Source organism: Solea solea, chromosome 21 (genome assembly GCF_958295425.1).
Source record: "Solea solea chromosome 21, fSolSol10.1, whole genome shotgun sequence".
Lineage (NCBI taxonomy): Eukaryota > Metazoa > Chordata > Actinopteri > Pleuronectiformes > Soleidae > Solea > Solea solea.
In genome coordinates this window covers 2,680,510-2,701,926 of record NC_081154.1, presented here as the reverse complement: position 1 = coordinate 2,701,926, position 21,417 = coordinate 2,680,510, and the positions used below count along the sequence as shown (strand labels likewise).

The 21,417-nt window shown below is 41.5% G+C and overlaps 3 protein-coding genes across 6 annotated transcripts in view; 1 reads left to right on the top strand and 2 right to left on the bottom strand.

The window, feature by feature from the left end:
• Nucleotides 1–490: 490 nt before the first annotated feature.
• rnf40 (ring finger protein 40) lies at nucleotides 491–12,651 on the bottom strand. Of its 2 annotated transcripts, none has more exons than XM_058620240.1 (20): nucleotides 12,562–12,651; nucleotides 11,958–12,106; nucleotides 11,691–11,858; nucleotides 10,962–11,274; nucleotides 9,932–10,132; nucleotides 9,602–9,723; nucleotides 9,158–9,304; nucleotides 8,688–8,762; nucleotides 8,443–8,562; nucleotides 8,160–8,339; nucleotides 7,830–7,965; nucleotides 7,287–7,408; nucleotides 6,888–7,147; nucleotides 6,648–6,765; nucleotides 6,418–6,567; nucleotides 3,864–4,076; nucleotides 3,654–3,779; nucleotides 1,818–1,958; nucleotides 1,591–1,692; nucleotides 491–1,201 (listed from the first exon to the last, which is right to left on the bottom strand). In XM_058620240.1, exons 2-20 carry the CDS (start codon nucleotides 12,093–12,095, stop codon nucleotides 1,025–1,027), a joined length of 3,009 nt encoding a protein of 1,002 aa, XP_058476223.1. In that variant the 5' UTR covers nucleotides 12,096–12,106; nucleotides 12,562–12,651; the 3' UTR covers nucleotides 491–1,024. The 2 variants fall into 2 exon arrangements, with proteins under 2 accessions (XP_058476223.1, XP_058476224.1); XM_058620241.1 differs by having other exon boundaries at nucleotides 3,864–4,073.
• Nucleotides 12,425–19,219, top strand: phkg2 (phosphorylase kinase, gamma 2 (testis)). Its single transcript, XM_058620247.1, has 10 exons — nucleotides 12,425–12,669; nucleotides 15,626–15,737; nucleotides 15,829–16,004; nucleotides 16,098–16,152; nucleotides 16,235–16,300; nucleotides 16,772–16,935; nucleotides 17,025–17,115; nucleotides 17,228–17,381; nucleotides 18,008–18,133; nucleotides 18,238–19,219. Exons 1-10 carry the CDS (start codon nucleotides 12,522–12,524, stop codon nucleotides 18,481–18,483), a joined length of 1,338 nt encoding a protein of 445 aa, XP_058476230.1. The 5' UTR covers nucleotides 12,425–12,521; the 3' UTR covers nucleotides 18,484–19,219.
• Nucleotides 19,173–21,417, bottom strand: part of cfap119 (cilia and flagella associated protein 119) — a 19,334-nt gene continuing 17,089 nt past the window's right edge. Inside the window, exons 1-9 of one of the 3 annotated variants that reach the window (XM_058620250.1) lie at nucleotides 21,123–21,396; nucleotides 20,976–21,010; nucleotides 20,829–20,894; nucleotides 20,578–20,741; nucleotides 20,207–20,277; nucleotides 19,940–20,056; nucleotides 19,772–19,835; nucleotides 19,498–19,575; nucleotides 19,173–19,410 (exon numbers count right to left, since the gene is read on the bottom strand). In XM_058620250.1, coding sequence (XP_058476233.1) covers nucleotides 19,256–19,410; nucleotides 19,498–19,575; nucleotides 19,772–19,835; nucleotides 19,940–20,056; nucleotides 20,207–20,277; nucleotides 20,578–20,741; nucleotides 20,829–20,894; nucleotides 20,976–21,010; nucleotides 21,123–21,140 — 768 coding nt within the window. In that variant the 5' untranslated portion in view covers nucleotides 21,141–21,396 and the 3' untranslated portion in view covers nucleotides 19,173–19,255. Of the gene's footprint in view, nucleotides 19,411–19,497; nucleotides 19,576–19,771; nucleotides 19,836–19,939; nucleotides 20,057–20,206; nucleotides 20,278–20,577; nucleotides 20,742–20,828; nucleotides 20,895–20,975; nucleotides 21,011–21,122; nucleotides 21,397–21,417 lie in introns of those variants that run through there. The other 2 variants (XM_058620249.1, XM_058620251.1) reach the window with 2 other exon arrangements.

The following is a 21,417-nucleotide window of genomic DNA, read 5'->3' as shown; positions in this document are numbered from 1 at the left end:
CGTCAAACAGACGCTAACCAACCTCCCAGTAAATGGATCACATCATCAGAACAAGAGGGAGAGGGGCTTTCGTTGGCTCAATTAGGCCTCGCAGCATGTTGTTACACAGATGTTTTTGTACTCGACTGTCGTAGCCTAACCTTTAGGAGAGCAGCGGAGGAGAAGAGGACCTGGAGCAGCGCAGCCCCACTAAGGACACCCATATGAGCCGACTTTCCACTGGAGTGATTTCATCGGTAATGAGGCACTATAAGCTGCAGATGTTGTGTCAAACTCTCCAGAAGGAACCATGGCAACGGGATGAACACACACACAGGACCTTGCCCAAGGTGATCCAAACACTCCTGTATGTGCTGACTGGGTGCCAAACTAGCTGATGTCTCTAAGGCATTGTTAATACTATAGTCTTACCAAAGGAGTTAGATAACTCACTGGCTGTTACGCTTTATATATCAGAAACATATTTAGGTTTAGATATGCAATCCTCCAGTCTGTAAAGAATGGCTTCTTTTAATTTCTTCTTTTTTTCACTGTTTTTACAGGATTTCCAAAACCAGCAGGACAAAACCTTTCAAAGAAAGACTTCAAGGAGGATCAGTCAGGTATCAGTGCAGTTCCAAGTTCTTCAATACATTAACAAAAAAAAAAAAAACAAAAAAAAAAAAGCTAAAGAAATATTTAAGTGGGCCCAGTTTGTCAGAAGAGAGGATGTTTAACTTGGCAAGAAGAGCAAAGACAGGAAAACAGGGCAGAGCAGCTCAACACGGAAGAACATCACGGTTTGCACAAACAACTGTGTTTATTAGCTACAGCACAAATCTCTCAGTTAGATGTGTCATTGTTTGGTCACAACATTAATCGCCAACTGGCAATGACGCAGTAAAAAAATGTCTTTCCAAAGAGAGATTAAAACAGGGAAACACACGTTTGAACGTCTTTGAATAAATCCTCAGTCAGTTCCTTTTCTCCATTCTTCTTCTCCACTTTGGTTCTCTTCTCTTCACTCCTCTGGACGCCGCGTGAATTAGGTGATGTAGATGCGGTGAAAGTCGTTGGCGCCAAAGGCACAGTTGCATTTTGGGCACTTTCTCTGTCTGGTGTCGTAACGCATCTTCAGACACTCGTAGCAGAATACGTGGAAACACTTGGTGAGCACCGTCTCCTTGTCTCGTGTGTTGCAGCAAGGGCAGCGCAGTTTGGCCTGGAGACGGATAAAAAAAAAGAAGTTATTTATGGGCCAAATACCGACTTGCCGGCACAGTTATTACATCCATTGCATAGGGTGTTACGGCTAATACTAGTGGGTGTAACAAGTATGAGTTCTGATATCCCCAAAGCACAGAGTGGCTGTAATATTTCGAGAGGTTTGAGCTCACTTTCTGGCACGTGCTTGCACATGAAAAACTGCTGTTGCCAGCCAATCAGACAAATCACAGCGCTGTAGTATTTGAATTACGACATTACTTGTCCGCTGCACTGTTGTATTTCTGTCAACAGGCACTACAGTGTCGATTGTGCCTGAAAGCGGTTTGTTTTCTTTACACAGAATTAATAACGGTCATAAATTTCTCTGGACATAAACGTCCTCACCTTGTACTGGTTGATCTCCTCCTGCAGGATCTCGTCGGCATCAGTGTAAACCTCCATCTTCTTCTGTTTCTCCAGCTTCCGTCTCAGCCTGGACAGATCCTCCTGTAGGGCGCAAGGATGAAGAGTCATTAGAGCGAGCCGCAGGACTCTGTGATCCTCCCACAACACCTGGAGTTAACTTGTGGGACGTCTGTCTTTGAGTTTAGATGCTGAAATGTATAACGTACCTGTGCTCGTTTCAAGTTGCTAATCTCCCTCTCCCGGGCAGTGCGGTTCTCGGCCACAGAGACCTGGATCTCCTTAAGCTTGGCCTGCGTGTGCTCCAGCTGCACCTTCAGGTCCTCTGCCAACTGGGCAGCCTCCACGGCCTGCAGCAGAGAAGGAACCGGACACACTCAATTAAAAAAGATAAAAATAAATGAAAAAAAGAACTGACGGTGACATTCCTGAGCTGTAATGTGGTGGTGCAGCACGTTTGGAAAAAGACCTTGAGTTAATTATTCGAGCTTCATATTTGATTCTGCCGTTCTACCAACCTGGACCGCTGCTTTTGCATGTTGCTTTAATCATATTTACAACAGCAACAGATTGCGCTCATTTTCCATCCCTGGCAACCATTTTCCACAGCATACGTTATGTTTTTAGATCCTCGTCATTGCCTTCACACAAGCCCCTGGTTTCACTTAAAAGCGTTTCCTGTCATGTTTTTGTTCTCTTTAAAATGAGATTAAAAAGTGATTGAATTAGAAATATGTTCACTTAAATGACAAGATGACCTCTTTATTTACCATGGGGGCACAGCGGATATTGTACTTCACTTGTGCAGTACCCATTCAAAATGTGCCCGGTTTTTGTTTGTAGCCTTTTTCTTTGTGTTTGAATGGTCACTGTTACTATTACACAGCCTGTCAAGCCAACTGTATGATGTGACAGAAAAGAATATCCGATGATGCCGTGCTGAGTGTGTGTGAGGGCTCTTTTTTTTGCGATACATCCATTTCATTTATAGCAATATCTAGTATCTAGTCGTATTTATTATCTGGTGGCCTTAGTGCGTCACCTGACAAGTTTGAAGCCTGTCAGAGCCACCTAACGCTACCAGATAACGTGATTTGGAGTCTAGCTACTGCTGCATGTAGACGTTCAGTCAGACTCAAGCTGGCCTGGGGCGCTTAGCATCGCAGCTCCCACCCCCAGATACAACCCGATAATAACAGAAGAAGCCAGTGCAGAGAAGGACAAGCCATGATGAAAAAGATGGCACAAATCAGGTCAGACTGACAGAGGGACTGAATGTATGCTCTTCCAGCTGATTGGATTTTTTGTTCATGGATGGTAGAAGACTCTGAATGGCGCTAGACAAGCAAACAGCCTGCCACATGATAAACCTCTATCCATCCCTCCATTTTCTACCGCTTTATCCTCCACAGGAGGTGCTGTGCCAATCTCAGCTGATATAGGGTGATACACGGGGTACACCCTGGACAGTTCACCTGGGTCTTCTTGCTGCAAAGGCAAGAGCGCTAACCACAACACCAACCTTGTGAACCTGAAAACCTGAAAATGCCTAATACTAAGAAGCTAAAAGGGGGCATTTCGCCACCTAGTGGAGCAAAGATGGACACATTACATTCAATAAATCAATTCCCAAATACTACTGCCTGTATGTTGGGACAGGACAGTTTTCCCCTTATTGTACACCGCTACAAATGCAGCTTCACTTGACTGTGCATGGAACTGCACTGAATGTTGGCGAGGAACCTAAAATTAGCACTTGACCACTTGCCGAACTCGTTGGTGTGGGAACGAGGACACACGCTGGGATACATTTGCAAACAGTGTAGCTTGTTAATAAATTTTTTGGAACAAGCAGCTCACAAAGTTCACCTCAACACAATGAAAATGATGAAATACGACTTCACGCACATGCTATAATTAAGATCCTCTTAGGTACACGGTGTTTATATAAAGGAGCTCAGACATCTGGCAGCAATCAAATCAAGCAGTAATTACCAATAAAGTGCAAGAGGCAACAGTATGACTGATGTCAGCTCTCCTCTCACCTTCCTCTTGTGGAGCTCTAGTGCTTGTGTTCGTAAAGTCAGCTCTTTTTCCAGAGTGGACAGAGTGCTCTGGAGGACGCCCTCTTTTTCTTCCAGCTTCTGCACAACCAGCAGCTGGGCGTCCACCTGAGAGAGAGAAGAGGGGCAGCAGTCCAGTAAATACTTCAGCTTTCCAGCACTATGAAAAACAGCCATTTTGCAACACTTCACCTGGGTTTTAAATCTGAGAACTTGGTCAGCCAGCTCCTCCTTCTCCTCCTTCAGCAGCTTGTAGATCTGGTTTGATTTGATTCGCTCACTCATGAGCTTGAAATTGGCATCGTCCTTCTCCCGTAGCTGCTGCAACAGTCGGCTGTTCTGCTCCTGCATGTCCTCGAAGGCTTGGCCCGTCACATCCATCTCACTCAGCAGGGCTTCCTCCTCCTCAAGAGACGCACAGGTGTCAGTCATCAAAGACAGGGTTCCAGTTTAAAAACAAATGGGGCCTCGTTTCACCACCACTGGTTGGCATAGATACTGGCCCTGTTCACACCTCGTATTAACATCTGTGCTTAGCGATCTGATCACGGCCAAACTGTGCCGAGCACGATTGCTCACACCTGGCTTTGAAATGTGTCCTTGATGCGTCTCCTGTGGCCACCACATAAGTGGATCTCAACTTCCCTGCTGACATCACGACTTAGCAAGGATAAAATTATGCTTTTAATTAGTCTGATTGTACAGATGTGTCCTCGGTTAGCTTGTGTGTTTGTGCGCCTGTGTGTACACAAGTGACAGATATGGATAGAGAAAAAAGATACCAGAGGAACTGGAGCTGAATCAAAGATCTCCTCAACCATTAGGGAAAAAATCATATGGCAATCAGAGTTACTATTGTGGCTATGGTTGCAAATAATTTACGAGTGCCGATAAAGTACAAAAAAAAACAAAAAAAACCTTTGAATCTCTAATGTCTGAAACTCTAATTCGTCCCAAGGACAGACTGTCTTCATGCAGCACAGGAATGTGGACAAATGCATCCTCAAACCATGTGCAAATGTGGTTCCTGTGATCAGATCTGAGGACACATTCAGGACACATTGGGACCGCTCATGCCTGTACTAAATGCGGTTTTGGCTGTGATTGGATCACTGAGGACAGATGTTAATACCAGGTCAGAACAGGGTTAATTTGGCACTGTATATTTTTGGGAACGCAAATTAGTTTTCAAGTCACAGTCCCATAAATAAAATGATGCTTCTTCAGAGAAACATTCACACCATTAACGTGAATAAATGAATAACACTAGCGTAAACATGATGCACCTGTAAATGTTCCATCTTATGAAGTATTTTTGGCTTGAAAAAGAATCACACGTGCAAACGTCATCACATAACCTGCTGTAGTCAACTGTATCACATCTTCACTGGCCTGCTTAGAATTAATATCTTGCAATGCAATCACATCAGGGTTGTTTTCTTTCTGTGACAAACTTGCTCCATTTTTATTCACACTGTGCACTTAGAAGCCAATAAACAAACATCAAATATGTGAAATCACACACGGGTGAATTCAGGAAGTCGGTAACAGATCAAGCACGTCCGCCGCTACTGATGTTCGACTTCAGACCAGATAAGGAGAAGTAAAGAGCTGAGTAAATCATTATCAGTCGAGACTGTGTTTTCTTTTCTGTTAACAATGTTCTGCTAGAGCTCCCAAGCACAAGAAGCTTCAGGGTATCGCATCTCAGCAGCTGTCTCCTTAAAAAAAATAAAATAGTGTACAAAATCAAAAATACCTGACTACCACTTTTGCACCATTTAGGATATTTGATTTCATTAAAACATTTTCAGAGCAAATAAATAAAAATAAATGTGGTATAATTAAAAAAAAATACTTTTAACAAACATCTAATGAAACTCAAACTGAATGGGTGGCATAAATTAAGATAATACAAGTATTACATTGACCAATCTTTGATCCAGGTCAGTTAATATTTTTGTTTTTCATGTCATGAGAGTCTGCTCTTGTATTTCCTTAGTATTCTGACTTAGCAATGAAATGCTCGTAACGTCTCAAGACAGTGGAGCCAAGTAAGTGAGCTCAGTATTTTCTCAGGGTGACAAACCGTTGTTTCGTTTTCATTTTTGTGTTAAAATCATTTAAACAAAGTTAAAAAAAATAAGACTAAGAACCTCATTAACTGAACACCATCATTATTTTAAATGCTGTGAGGCAAAGGGTTTTACTCTAAAAAGAAATTAGTAATATTAGTCCAACTGTTGCACAACCCTGCTTACAAACATGACGTTTGTGTTATTTTTAACTGACGTTATAGTATATTTTAGTGTGTTAATATACACAAATAAACTTGTACTGTTAGAAAACTAGAAGAAACATTTATGACGGCCTTTCACTCAAAATACATTATCTTCTCAACTGCTCACAAACAGGAAGACGATGATGACAAATACATGGGGCAGATAATAATACCAAGAGTTGTATAAAAAGTTAAAGGCCATAGCTTCAGATCTTAGTTCCTCTTTAATGGTCTTAGATTAGAGGAACCTCTTTCTTAGGCAAATGTGATGTGATCATGCCACTCATCTGTAGAACAGCTGGCTTGTTTACAGGCGTATCTGGTGGTGTCCCAGAGGTTTACATTTTTCTCATACTGGGCTGGTGATTCATGTCTCATTTCTCAGTAGTCTAAAATAAATCAGCTGTTAAGTGAAGTGTACTCTGTGGAAGTAAAGGACAAAGTAGAAAAAAAACAATCAGATACCTGCTTAGTGGCAGCAAGTTTCTTCTGCAGATGCTCAATGGTCTCTTCTGCAACTCTGATCTTCCTGAGGGCATCTTCATCGGCCAGCTTCTTACTTTCCTTCCTCTCCCTCTCCTCCAGCTCTCGCACCCTCATCCTCAACTCATCCACCTGGATGAATCACGACAGGGATAAGTATTGCATGCGAGACGAGAACAAAAGAGATTCTGCAGAAATCAGAAGAGACAGACCTCAGCTTTAGCTTTGCGCTCAGCAGCCATGAGCTGCACTTTGTCCCTCTGTTCCTTTGGTGCAGACTTGTACATGTCTAACAAGAGCTTCATCTCTTTCTGGGACTCTTGAGCTTTCCTGATGAGTTATAAAAGATTCACATCAGTAAAACATACCTTGAATGTGAAATGTTAAATTTAGATAACAATATTTTATAGCAATAGATCAATGAATGTGTAAGTGAATAGATGGGGATGTACTTGAGTTCTACTCTGTGCATCTTCAGTGTGTCCGAGTCTTTTCTCTTCAACTCGTCGCTGCGCTGTCTCTCTCGCTCACGCTCCCTCTCTCTTTCTCGCTCAGCCTCCCTCTCTCTCTCCCTGGCCCTCTGTCTTTCCAGCTCCTTCCTCCTCTCCTCCTCCTCCTCCTGGTCCTCGTCCTCCTCTTTCTTCACGTCGATGCTGTCACTCGTCGTCTCCTCGAGAATCAGAGCTCCTGTGTCGCCACTCTGACAGCGCAACTGTAGACAATGGACAAGAACGACTAGGAATCATTTTCTTTGTACTCATAACAGATGTCACCAATAATGTTTCTGTTTGCTTTATACATTTATCTGAACTTAGAAGCTCAGCTGTAAGAGTTCACTTCCCATCATCTACCTTATTGATTTCCATCTGTGTTTCCCGCAACTTCCTCTTATAGCGCTGCACGTCACCTTTCAACTGCAGGTTGTGGTTCTGAAGACTGCTGATTAAGTGTCGCATCTCCCTGTTAATTGGTCCTGAGAGAGCAAACACACCCACGCACGCACGCACGCACGCACGCACGCACGCACACAGAGAGCACAGCACAGCACAGCCAACATGTGGTTTGGTAATGAGTAAATTAACACTATGCAGAGCTGTAAAAGATGATGTACATGAGTGACATCATAATACAAATAAAACAGTATCCAATTTACCAATAAACAACAATGCTTTCCTCTTTTTTTAGTGTGTCGTTTAATATTCACTTGAGTAACATCCTAAAAAAACAGTAATGTGTAATGCAACTGAAGTAATTTATAATCTACAATTACTAAGTGCATGCATGTGCCTATTACCTATTAAAAATAATATAAGTAAATTAGGTACAAAAACAGCAATGACGATCGTCAGATTTGCTCTTGTCAAAAATACTATGATGAGTGTATGAAAGGTTACCTGCTTGCTCGTTGGCTGCCAGGTTCTGCTCAAACTCAATGCGCAGCATTTCATACTCCTTGCGCACCTGGGCCAAGGTGTCCTCCAGCTGGATGACCTCAGTCCGCAGCTTCTTCTGAAGGGACAGCTCGTCGCTCTGAGAAAGTTAAAAACATCAAGACATTGCCGACCTTGTTGCCAAGCAACTCCAATAATATACACAGGTACAGATTGAAAGTCAAGATGTTAGAAATATAAAGAAAAATGTGACAAGTAACGTCTGTCAGGCATTCTTGAGATTTCTGATGAATAAAGCTTATTTGTCTCTATGGAAAAACTTTATTTAATTACCTCCATGTGCTCTATCTGTCGGAGGTGGGCATTCTTTGCCGTGAGCAGGAGGGCCCGTGCCTCGTCCAGTTGTGTTTTGACCCCCAGAGACTCATTGTACAGCACGGAAAACTGAGACTGCAGACATTTGTACTCTAACGTCTCCTTCACAACCTCTTCTGGAATATTACGTAGATCCATCTGAAAAATGCAGGATGTACAGTGAGATGACAGTTCAGGCTGCACAAGAAGAACCCAGCAATCTTTTTAAATCAACAGATGCATCACATCATTTCCTTTATACCTTCAGCTTCTCGCTCTCCCTCACAGCCTCCTGGAGTTCCACCTGCAGTTTCTCCAACTCTGCCATGCGGCTATTCGCCAACTCCTGGTTGTGCTCCAACTCCGCATTGAGACTTTCAAACTAAGAGGGGGAACAAGGACAATGTGTTGTGTAAGACATATGTCTGATATATAAACACTGTTTTGCCACAACTTGTACCTAATATATAACATAATTTAAGTGACAACAACTAGAGCTAAGCTCACCTTCTGAATGTTCAGTGTAATCTGTCCTCCAGGGAGACCACCTGAGCTGCCAGTGCTGCTGTACCCAGACTTAAGCTGCCAACAAGGTACAGGAAACATAAATAAAAGCATGGTTACACACATCCTACACTCAGCCAGCAAAGCATGAAGGACTTATTGAAGGACTTAATTATGAAAAAGTAACAGTGTGACATCTTGTGGACAGAAAAAAGCTTACAATACACAGATACATCAAACCTTAACCATTACAAATAAATGCATATTCCTAAACCCAGGGCTCCGGACTAACTAGTTGCACAAAATTTAGATGCACCTACATTTTTCAACACTTATGCTCTTATGCACACAAGGACATTTTGACCATGTGAGAATATTTTGGCTGGTCCTCACAAAGATGGGTCTGAATCTAAATTTGTCCTTGCAGCTTACCACAGACACGCACACGGACAGACAATATTACACAAATGCACCTGTTCCATAGCCTCTGCCAGATGTTTGTTGAGCTTTTGTTCTCTGTTGCGAAGTTTCTCAATGTCCCACTGCAGGTCCTCCACTGTGGTCTCCATCTCAGACACCTTGGTCTCAGCGCTGGTCACCTTGTCCACCCACTCATTATACTGCAGAAAAAAGAAGATAAGAAAGCACAGCATATCAAAGGCTGTGTACATGCAAAGTAACAAGTACCCTAATTTGTAATTTTTAGCTACGCATCAGAAGTAATCTGCATCCATAATGACTCATCTAAAAACTTATATCACATGACCATTCAGGTAATGATGTGTGAGCAGGTGTAGTCAGGACGCAATTTCTCACCTGTGCAATTGTTTTCCTAATGTATGTGTTTATGTGTAAGAGTTCATATCCGTCACACGTGCTGACACACAAACAAAGAAACACAAACAAAGACATTGTACCTCCATAGACATCTTGTGATGTCGGCCCTGCAGGGAAGTGGCCAGGTCTCTCAGTCGTTTGTTGTCCTCCAGCAGAGTGTGGACCATACTGATGATATCAGACTGACTATCATCCTCACACGCTGTTAATGGGGATCAAGTAAGCAGTGTTCACTTACAACAGAGCTGATGGGTGTCAGGGAAATCCCTGTACACATTTACATAAACTCCATAATAACACATTTAAGTCAAAATACCAGTGAGTAAATTATTTGAGGATGTAGGATGTAAAGTGTGCTGCAGCAATTCCTTTCATATAAATTTAGAACAAATCGATGGCAAGACAGTTACCTGCAGTTTGGACTTGCTTGCACATGTCATCGATTCGGCTGTGGAGTCGGTCAAAGACACAGACTAAGCAGGCAATAGCTTCCTTGCTGAACTGCATGCGGCCCTGTAGATGAAGAGTGAGCTCTTCCTCGCTGCTGTGCTCCAGTGTGGTCAGGAAACCCTTGGCATTTTCACTTAGGGGAGGAGGGGGTGGTGTGGGATCTAAACAGAATTCATTGGAGAAGATTGGTTAAACATTTGTATATTTGTAACATGTAACAAACTGGTCTAATCTTTAAACCTTAATATTTATCCAGAAATTAAAACTATCAGTACATGTCTGAGACACTTAAACCACTGACTGCCAAATCTCAAGCATTTTCAACTTAACTTATAAATGGATCAGGTAAATACAGATATGGAGGTTAGCACTGCTTTTTATAACCTTAAAATACTACAGGTATTTATGCCAGAGGAGTCAGCCAAAATAGGAAACTAATTGGAATGGAAAACATTGCAACCTATAGTGAAGACAACTCAATGCCTCATTCTATATGTAACAGTTACCCACATACAAGAAAGCATTGAAAAGGATGTCACTCATCCACAGATACTCTTATGTGTACAAAGTAAAATGATGTGCAAAGATAGCAACAAGTGTGACTGACATATAGTTGTTTGTATTGGCACAACATTCTTAAAGCCCAGTGTGAAGTCATATCAATGAGAACACTCTCATAGATGGGAATGCTAAATCAGCATTTCAATTTGTAATGTTCCTTGTTTCTTTAATTATATCTGTCATTTTTTGGTGGCTATCACCCACATATTCAGACAATTTCAACAAATCATTCAGCTCACTGACATTCTCACAATCATTTTGTTTGTTATTACTTCTTCTGCAACTTTTTTTCTCCCAAGGGATCAAAGGAAGGCAGGTTAGCAAAAACACCCATTGAATGCAACTTCTTTTTGAAATCTGCATGTCCTAATTACAATTAAAATACTGTATAAGATAAAGATAGACTTAAATTAGGAAAATCGTGTTTACCTGTTGCTGAGTCCAGTGACGGTTCTGCAGGTGTCATCGGCTCTTCTGAGCCAGCAGGAGGAGGAGGCTTCGGCTGCTCCTGACGCACTTCCTGACACTCATCCTGCTTAAGCTGCTGTTCTGACTGCTCTCCTTCATTCTGGACCTCTGGAAGGGGATGTGGAGGAACGGCAGAGGTTGGTGAAGCCAGAGTGACGCCTTCTTCCTCCATATTTGTGGGACCAGAGAGAGGGGCCATGGGTGGAGCAGGGGTTGATGTTGCTGGAGCTTGTGGCTCAATACGTTTGCGTAAAATGTGCACATTCTCTTCCAACTGCAAATTAGAAACACAAACATTGAAAAATGTGTTAATCACTAGGGTCTATTTTAAAAAATATGGAGTCCAACATTGAAAAGATCTTTTGATTTTCTTTTCGATTACAGTGGCATTCACAAAACTTATTTTGCGCTATAAAAAGGCCTGCTTAGTGGCTAGTATATGCACTGATGTATGTTGGTGTAGCTTTGGGAGAACTATGTACCAATCCTGTGTTTATATGAACATTTCTGATGACAGGTTATAGCAAAAATTAGGAGTCCTGTGACAACCTGGTGACCTGTCCAGGGTGTACCCTGCCTTTTACCCTATGTCAGCTGGGATTGGCACCAGCACCACCCGTTACCCTCATGTGGAGGATAAAGCAGTAGAAGATGGATGGGGGGGATTGAAATAACAGGGTACTCAAGTACCTTAGACCAGTAGCTGTTGACAATCAGCAGCGTGGTGTCATCAGTGGCTTGTCTCTTCTCCAGCTTTTCAATTTTCTCTCTTAGCTCATCCTCCATCGTCTGTCTCTGCTCAAGTCGCTCACAGAGCTTCTTATTTTTGAACTGGAGCACTTTCATGTCCATTTCCTCCTGCACAGAACAAACACAGACAGAGCAGGGTGATGTTTGGCAAAAGAAATATACGAACAATGTCAATATTTGAGAGATTAAACACTATAAATGACTGACCGTGGAAGAGACACCAGCTATTCTAATGGGCTCGATGAGAGTGGTGGTGGTCTTCTCCTCTTTTTTGCTTTTCTTCTCAGGTGGCCCAGGGGGACTGTCCCCTCCTGAGGGACGCTTTCCTCCCCCAGTACCCGACATCTTCCCTTCCTCTGGAGGACAAAAACGTGAAATCGTTAGGCAGTTAAGAGCTTTAACCATCTACAGATTAATTTGTTGAGCTCGTTAATATGGTGACAGCTAGCATTGTCCACAATCATACAGTACTATGTTGAAACCCCTCATTTTAACCGCCTCAAAATGTAGTATTTCCCGTGTTCGTGTGAAAACATGTGTCCCTAAGCGGTTGTGCTTTATTCGTCTGATCAAAGACACAGACGTGGACACTTCTGCAGCGATTAACGACATTTTAACACGGCTGCTAACGCTAGCTAAGCTAATGCTATCGTGTAATTCTCCGGCACCAGTTTGGCTAAACGACACTCTTTGTTCAGAGTATTTGTGGGCGTTTTTATTTACCGAATATAACCGCACGTTTAAGACACTCTGTACAATCTGTCCGTGTACATGGAATTCGACGTGGTTTCTGACATTTATATTTACAAACCTTCAAAAGGAACGGATGAGAATGTAGCCGAGAGAGGATGCGGGGAAGCTACAGGAAATGGCGACAACGTACTTCCGCTGAGTGCGGTTTTCTTTCTTTCAACAAACGGCAGTGGCGTCATTAGGCCTATTTTAGGGGGGCTAAAGCCCCCCTAAAATATTCTTAAGCCCCCCTAAATAATTTTATGTTCATTTATAAAAAATTATTATTATTTTTTTTTTTTACAAAAAAGTGCTGACAAATTCAATATAATGTGGCGAGAATTTGAGTTTAGATAAATAATCATATAACCAGTTATTATTAACTTAAATGTGATCATAAATCTTAGTTTCCCTTATGGAAGCGGTAGAGAGTCAGAGTCAGTGCGTCGTTATCGAGTCCATTCCACTTGTTCATATAGAGCACGCCCAAATCACTGAAATCCAGTCCACGTTTTCCCTGCAACCTAGCTTGCACTCGGTACCTGGGTACCTGCAGTGTGTGTACCGGGAGCGGAGCACACAGAACCGACTAGAGCAGCATTAGGAGAAGAACGTGAACAAGAATGGACATACGAAATTTTTTCAAGAGAGTAAGTATCACTGCTGATAGTAACAATAAGTTAGCTGCAGCCCCCCAGCTAACAGCAGAAAGTCCCACGTAATTGCCAAATGCTCCCTGTTTGACAAATAAAAACCTGTCTTACACACTCTGTAGCCGAGAGCCCCCTGTACAGGAGCAGAATGAGATGCGTGCTGTATATCTCTGTGCACGTCTTACCTTTATTGTTTGCGGTCAAAAGTTACATTTCAGCTCCAAAAGAACTCTGCTACTTACAGTAGCTAGCTAGTTAGTCCGAAATGCAATGTGAAGGTCCTGGTTGTTTATAGAGTTAGGTGTGCACTCTTCATATTATCTTTGGGGTGACTTCCTTCTGGAGCATCAGCTCCAGCATCAGATGCACACCGTGAAACAGCTCATTCACGTATGATTATGTGGATAATAACAATAATAATTATAATACGGTAGTAATAATAATAATCACTCCACCACCCCTATTGACCTGTAGGAGTCAGGGCAGAGGAGCAGAGAGAGTGAGAGGGGAGAAACCTCTACTGGAAAGGTGAGTCTAAAGGATTTCACAGGATAGAGTCATTTGTGATGCAGACAGTCCTGGAATTTTATGGAACTCAATATGAATATGAAATATGAAACATTTCAGTCCAAGTGCACCATACAAGACTTATTTAACTTGAGCTTTTATTTAGGAGAGTAATGATTGGAAAGTGGAGATAGCCAAGAGAGTGATGTATAAGCCAAATTAGCCTGGCCCAAATATTTTCAAGAGTACCTTAATATAACTGTAATTTATGTAATTAAGTTATATTTTTTCAGGGCTTAAAATTACAACCATTTTAGTCACATATGTGCCCAAAATATATTCTGTGTGACTTCAAAATATTTGGGAGTAAACAATTATTGTGTTGTGAGTGAAAGTCATGGCATTCACAGTCTTGCAGTCATGTCAATTGAAAAAGAGGAGCTTCAGCACCTAAATCACAATAGAGTGATAGACGCCTTTGCCACCCTTAAAAACAGACGACATTCTTTGATGCTTCCACCCACCAAGTAGCTGCCAATTGTAGCCATGTTATTTTAAAATGGTGTACTTTCTGAGAACACAGTGCTCTTTTTTTTGCATACAGTTTTGGCTAATACATGTGGGCTCTTAATGAATAAGAAGCATTGGTTAAATACGGCACTGTAACTCTGTGGATTTTTTTCTTTTTGTTGTTGTTGTTAATGCTGTAAACATACAGTACTTCCTGTGTTTGTTGTTGTACTGTGTTAAAAATGTAATGGTGGCCTAAAACATTTGCACAGTAAAGTATCTCTGTTAAATCTGTCCAAAACGTGCCATTTCTCAGTTTTTGTTAGCTGTTTGTGAAATTAAACGTTCGCTCACATTCTGTGCATCTCCTGGGGGCTAAGCCCCCCCTGTCCTTAAAACCTAGTGACGCCCCTGACAAACGGTAAAATAAATCGTGTTATTAATATTAAAATACTCCGGAATTATGCCTTAACGTAAGTAATTTATGAAATTTCCCGGAGGTAATTTCTTTTTATGAGAGAAAGCAATTATCAAATCCCCCCGCTGCAATCACTACTCCGGCCTCACGGGGGCAGCACTGTTGCATTGGCTGTAACAAGCTGTTCTGAGTGGTCAGAATGTAAACAGTGTTCAGGCGCTAGCTCACTGTCCTCATCTGTAGCTAACCTTGGTACGAGCGCTGTTTAAACGCACGCAGTTATGACACCGCTATAGTTTAATTTAGCAACGATGGCACCGTAATTCTAACTCTTCACTCGTCATCTCCCGTTTGTCTACACACGCGGTGAGTAGCTTTTCTTAAGGGTCACAGAGAACCTGTCGCTGCAGGAAGGCCAAAGCAAAGGCTCGGCTAGCCTGACTGTCATGATGGATCAAGGGCATGTTTTGTAACCGCAGAGAAGGCAGCGATGTGCAGCGTGAAAACTGGACCGAACACTTGGAAGTAAACTGAGAGGAAGTTCGACATCATTTATTCTAGGTTTTGAGTAAGACAGTTGCTCCTTTTACGTCATGCAGAAGTGTTGCAACAAGTGACAAGAGATGGGAATGTGTACGATATTACCGCGCCTCGCGAATAAAAAACAACATTGGAGACGCCACCATATAGCCCTAGTGATTTATTCTGTTAATTTAAATAACTGAATAACTGTTGCAGCCCAAAATCTTACAATGATTGCAATAATATTGTGAAACACATTTGGTTGGTTTTCAAGATGTTTTTTTTAATGTTTAATGTTAATGTTACATGTTATACCAGTACAGACATGAGAAAGTCTTTATTAGACTGTATTATGTATAAAAAGAATAAGAAATAGAATATAAATAAAAAAGAATAATAGTACACATAAACACATTAATACTTTTAAACATATAGAACCTCTTGAAAGAGTATTATACATGGTTTTTCTCCTGTGAATGTCAATTTTAATATGGAGCCATCTTTACACATGACTGTCACTATTGTTCTTTTAGATTCATATGCTCTCACCATGACCAAAGACATTGTTGTTGGAGATGAATTGCCAGACTGGGTAGGGGCCAAAGAGTTTTACCAAAAATATGACCCCAAAGAGGTGATAGGCAGGTGAGTCCTGTGAAGTAACCGGAGACATCGGCCTCTTCATTTAATGTTCCCTCCACTGGGATGATAATCAGTGCTGTGCTCTGTGCGTCAGGGGTGTGAGCAGTGTGGTGCGCAGGTGCGTGCACAGACACACGGGTCAGGAGTTGGCCGTGAAAATTATTGAGATCACGGCGGAGAAGATGACGGCCCAGCAGTTGGAGGAGGTGAAATCCTCCACACTGAAGGAGATCCAGGTCTTGAACATGGTGAAGGGACAACCCTCCATCAGTACGTTGGCATTCGACTCTTTTGGATTGCAAGGCATTAGAATGTTTGGTTCTTTAATGTGAGGTAACTTTTTTTTTTATGTTTCCTCATTAGTTACACTCATCGATTCCTATGAGTCCACAACCTTCATATTTTTAGTGTTTGACCTGTGAGTATGAAGTCAAATTGCAAAAGTATCACAGCTTTTCCTGATTCTTTCCTGAAACATTAATGTTGGTTTTCCTTTTTAGCATGAGGCGAGGAGAACTGTTTGACTACCTCACAGAAAAAGTTACTCTGAGCGAAAAAGAAACCAGGTGAGCTCCAGCATCAGCTACATTTAACCGACTGATTGAAGGGCTTTAAGATGAGATTACATGTACCTTTGTGAGGGAATTCAAAATTGATACAGCAGCACAAGGCCAAAAATAAATCACAAACAGTAGAAATACATACAGTAACAATATATACCAGGGATTTATAGTGATGTGGGGGTTTAAGTCTTAAATGATGTTGTGCAGTTTCCACCCTTTTAAAATGTTTTCATTTAAATTAAGTAAAAAAAACAAAAAATCCATGTTTTTAGTTTTTTTTTTTAAATATTTGGAATATAATTTGAATGATTTAAGATCTATGCTTATGAGATGAAAGTCTGACCATCCCTCACATCTCATGTCAGAGGTGACATGTATCAGACATGAATTCAAAATTCCCACGAGACGTCATCATGCTTTTAAACATGGTCTATGGGTGTATTTTTGCAAAAACCTGTTGCTTTTTAACTGCAGGAGTATGATGCGCGCTCTGCTGGAAGCGGTGCACTACCTTCACTCCCTCAACATCGTTCACCGGGACCTGAAACCAGAAAACATTCTCCTGGATGATCAGGGTCACATCAAACTCTCCGACTTTGGTTTCTCAGTGCAGCTACAGCCTGGAGAGAAACTTAGAGGTGCTGTAGATCAGTGTCAGTCACACATACGCTGTCATGTCATTTTCATTTGCTCAGACCAAGGTTTAAACATATCTGTTGTCTTTTAGAGCTTTGTGGGACACCTGGTTATTTGGCCCCTGAAATACTGAAATGTTCCATGGATGAAATGCACCCAGGCTATGGCCAGGAGGTCGACCTGTGAGTCTCTCAGCATCAATCCTGTGTGTCATCCCATGCTTTCAGCTCACTTTTATTTCTCTTTATTTATTTATTTTTTTCGTCTTCTTTTTTTTAACTTGTTTTATTAAAGTTGGGCATGTGGAGTGATCCTTTTCACGTTACTTGCCGGCTCTCCACCGTTCTGGCATCGCAAACAGATGCTGATGCTGAGAATGATCATGGAGGGTCGCTATCAGTTCAGCTCCCCCGAGTGGGACGACAGGTCCGACACTGTGAAAGATCTGGTGAGTGGATAATCTGTGTTGACTGCAGAAGTTAATGTTAGGGCTGGTTATTATTATATCCTGGTTTATTCATCTGCCCAATCCTTAATACACACTTCTTTAGATTTGAAATGATCAAATAAATCTAAATGTCTTTGCATTCATTTGATTCCATAATCGAAATGCACTGGTAAGAGTTGCATTCCATGGTTACATGGACTTGGGAAATATGGAAATTCAAAGACATACTATTTTAACTTTGATAAAACTGAATCACGCTTCCCTATTAAACTTCTGTGATGAAGACAACATTGTTTGACAGCTTTAGATAATATATTCTCTATTCTGTACAATGTAATGTTTCCTTAAGTTCCGCTTAGTCAGATAAAAACCTTTCAGCATGATCTGAACGTGTGAATTTACACAATATAAAGGGACGTAAAGAAATCAAAATGAAGTCCACGCTGGGAGCCCAAAGGATGACGAGAATGTGGGACAATATGTCATTTCAGTTTTTACGTGCAAGGGTTGAGACAATATTATCCTCTGTACACAGCACTGCTGCAGAAGTTAAATACCTAGTTCTCTACAGCGTTTGTGGTTATATTTAATATCCCTTTTATATGTCTTTTGCTCGTGATACTCAGATATCCAGACTGCTGGTGTTGGACCCAGCTCTCCGTCTCACCGCTGAGCAAGCCTTAGCACATTCCTTCTTCAGACAGTACCAGAAGGAGGACGTGCGGCTCTTCATTCCCAGAAAGACATTTAGGGTGAGTTGCAGTGTTGAGTTGAAATGATTTGAAAACTAAAAATATCGAATAATACAAATGTCTATTTAAAAGTACGGGTTAAAAAATAAGCCTTCTTTCCCCAGGTGCTGATCGTCGCCGTACTGGCCTGTATCAGAATCTACGGCCGCTACCGCAGAGCTCGCCCTCTGACGCGGGAGGTGCTCACCAGAGATCCTTACTCCATCCGGGGCGTGCGCAAACTCATCGACGGCTGCGCCTTCCGTATCTACGGCCACTGGGTGAAGAAAGGGGAGCAGCAGAACAGAGCCGCCCTCTTTCAGAACACAGCAAAGGTCATGCTGCTGGGCCTGGAGGACTTTGAAACATAAAAAAAAGGTCAACCTCAATCCTCACCAACTTGATTTTTATCCACCAGTTATTTTTCAAGTGCAGCAAAGTCAGTTTTTTGTGTGTGTTTTTACAGACTTTAGTTACTGTGTTTCAATTTCAAGAAGAGGAACTCGGGAGCCGAGGCAGCCGAGTTCCATAAAAAGGCACATCGAGCATGTACGACTCAATACTCCTTATCTGTCTGTAGTGACATGAATGTGTGGCTGTTTTGAAACTTATTACAAATAAAACCTATCACATGTGACGGGAGGGAACATTATATACAGTATATGTTGATCGTCAGTGACAGCTGAAGACAGGATGCCTTTCCAAGCACTTTGTGGCTGAAGTGGACGTTAAAGCACTGTGATTAAATATTTAATAGATTATTATGTGAATGAGCTCCTTCAGTATTATAAAGGACTTGCGTAAGACGTGCATGAAACATTTATGTCCAGTACTGCAAATGTTTTTGGGGCGGAAAAATCATTTAGCCCTCATGCATGCCGACATTCCTCAATAGGGGAACACACTTGTACTAACTGTAAAGACCACTTGCGACTGCATCTCCGACTTGAACCCCATTCCCTTCTTACTCCATTCCTCAGTTTAATAATGACATGTTTCCAGAGAAATGAACTGCAACTGCACAAAATACAAAAATCATCATCATCATCATTGCTGTATATGACGTATATGCAGATTTATTGACAATTAAAACAAATTTCAGTCTGAGTTATCTTGTGAGTGTGTTTACTGTACGGACATTAATTACTTTTTGGTCTTGTGGGCCGAGTGCAGAGGATCTACAGTTTTTTTGTGCTGATTTGCAATCTCTTTCATCCTCTCGTCCAGTTGTCGAGACGCGAGCGTCATCTGCTCCCTGACCTCTTTCTCTATCAGCGCCCTCAGCTCCGATTTGTGACCTGAAGGCGACGAAAGGATGCAGTTAAGAAAGCGAGGCTTGCGGCACAGTTACACCTACGAGTGCTGCTATTAATTTGTTATCCTACCGCCTGCGGCTTCCTCTTGGTCTCTGTTCGATGTTTCCGGCGTCGCTGCAGCGTTGTCCGTCTCTGGTGCAGCTTCATCTTTAATCACATTTTCACAAAGCAATAAAAAAAGTAACCGTAAAACAACACTGAATTCAAGTGCAAAGAAAGTTGAAGTCATCTTTATACGTGTGGGGCTTCAAAAACCAAGAGGAAGACATCAGAATTGCCATTTTGCCATTACTGTCATGAAAAGCCACCTTAGATTTGCTGTTTGCAAAACTGTCATCGTTACCTGAATCAGAACTGTCCTCATGACCCTCGCTCTCATTGTAAGTGAAAGTCATATCAAGTTTAACCTGTAAAAACAAAACAAAAACAAAGATGCTGAGCAGGAGCTTCATCTTCTTCTTAAAACAACAACCCGAGTATAATGAACAGTATGTTTATGTTGTGCTCTTGCCTGTGGAGTGAAGATGTACTTGTAGAGTTTACAGTGTCTCATGTAGCTGTGATGGATGTACTTGAGGACACAGTCTGCCTCTGTCGAGTTGAAGAGGCTGATGCTGAACGGAGGTCGCTGTAGAGGACGGAGACATCGACGTGTAAAAGATCTCAAACTCAAAACGACCTGATTCATGATGCAAATGTAATCTTTTCATTAAAAACACATATACGTAAATACGTGATCAAATACTACTGTGAGTGGAAAACACTTGTTTTTACGCACCCTGACGGAGTGACGGAGCAGAAGCTCATTGCTGTATTTGAAACACTGTTTCATGTTGTTGAGTGGAGTTTCTGCAAGAGAGGAGAGAGAGAGAGAAAAAGTCATGACGTTACAGAACATGTACATGTTTTACCTTTAAAACCAATTCAACTAATACATACTTATATATATATATATATATACATATATATTCTATTAATGCTGCCTACTGTCACACTAGAAAGTGCGTCATCCAAAATAACTGCCCTCCCCCCTCATCTGTGACCCACTTATTTAAATATTTGTGCCCTTCTGTGAGTTGTGTAAATATACTGTGCTGGTGTATACGTGTCAGCTGCAGAGGATTTCCAAACAGCAGTGACGACTCATACCTATGTTAGCCTCATGGATGGACTTGATGATGGAGAGCAGAGCAGACGTTTGTTCCTTTTTGAAGTTGTTCTCTCTGCAGAAAAGCACAGTCTGGACAAACAACTCCAGCAGAACTCCTCTCTTAGGTTCCGCCAGGTCGATCCTCAACACGCTGCATAAAACACTGAGGAAGAGGAGGAGGAGGAGGAGTGTGAAAAAAAAAAGAAGTCGAACTCTGGTGTAAGTGTATTTGTGGGTTTTAAACACGCACCGCTCCAAATCAGGCATGGAATGCACTTTGTCAATCTCCTCCATGTCGTGGTAGCTCACATCGGTCCTGTACAAAAATGAGATGAGATGAAATGTGAAGTAAAGCAGCAAATATGTAAATAAATTGAAGTTTACAGCACTCACTCACCACAGCATGACTTTAGCTTTGAGAGCACATGATACCTGGTTTAAAAGAATTAAAAAACTTTTAAAAAATCTATATACAAAGCATTAATGTTTATGCAGCATTAATGCATGTTTATACAAAGTATTAATGTTAATGATGAATGTTTACCGTTATTCTCGGGTCCATTTTTGTTTTGGATTTGTTTACAATAAAGTGAACAAACTGCAGAATTTTAGAGCAAAAGCAGATTTGCTTCTGTTTTGTTTCCTTTTTCTTTACTTCTTCTCCTAGAATTCCTTCTTTTTCCTTCCAACTTGAATCATTCTTAATTCTATCATAAACAAAAACATGTACACAATGCCTTTCATCTAAGGAGTAAAAACACAAACAAACAAAAAAACACGAGACCTTTACATTGCCGAAAAAAACACTTCAAAGTAGCACTTCCTGTTTGGCTAAATCG